The 248-nt window shown below is 43.1% G+C and overlaps 1 protein-coding gene across 1 annotated transcript in view; it reads left to right on the forward strand.

The window, feature by feature from the left end:
• TRIM24 (tripartite motif containing 24) overlaps nucleotides 1-248 on the forward strand; it is a 39,615-nt gene that overhangs the window by 32,890 nt on the left and 6,477 nt on the right. The window contains exon 19 of the mRNA XM_031061441.1: nucleotides 74-248. Coding sequence (XP_030917301.1) covers nucleotides 74-248 — 175 coding nt within the window. The remainder of the gene's footprint in view (nucleotides 1-73) is intronic.

Here is a 248-nt window from a genome sequence, read left to right on the forward strand (position 1 = left end):
TACCTAAAAGACCTAATGTGATCTAATTCCAAAGCTATTTCACAGTGCACTGATGTTGTTCATTCACCCACAGCCTGATTCAGAAGTGGCTGATGCTGGCATGAAACTCGAAGCCTACTTTGAAGACCTTCTAAGGAATCTTTATCCTGAGAGAAAGTTCCCTGTACAGCCAAGCAGCAAGAGTGAAAAAGATAACCCAGAGCTTACTGATGACTCGGATGATGACTTTGTACAGCCCCGGAAAAAAC

Source organism: Geospiza fortis, unplaced genomic scaffold, assembly GCF_000277835.1.
Source record: "Geospiza fortis unplaced genomic scaffold, GeoFor_1.0 scaffold8, whole genome shotgun sequence".
NCBI lineage: Eukaryota > Metazoa > Chordata > Aves > Passeriformes > Thraupidae > Geospiza > Geospiza fortis.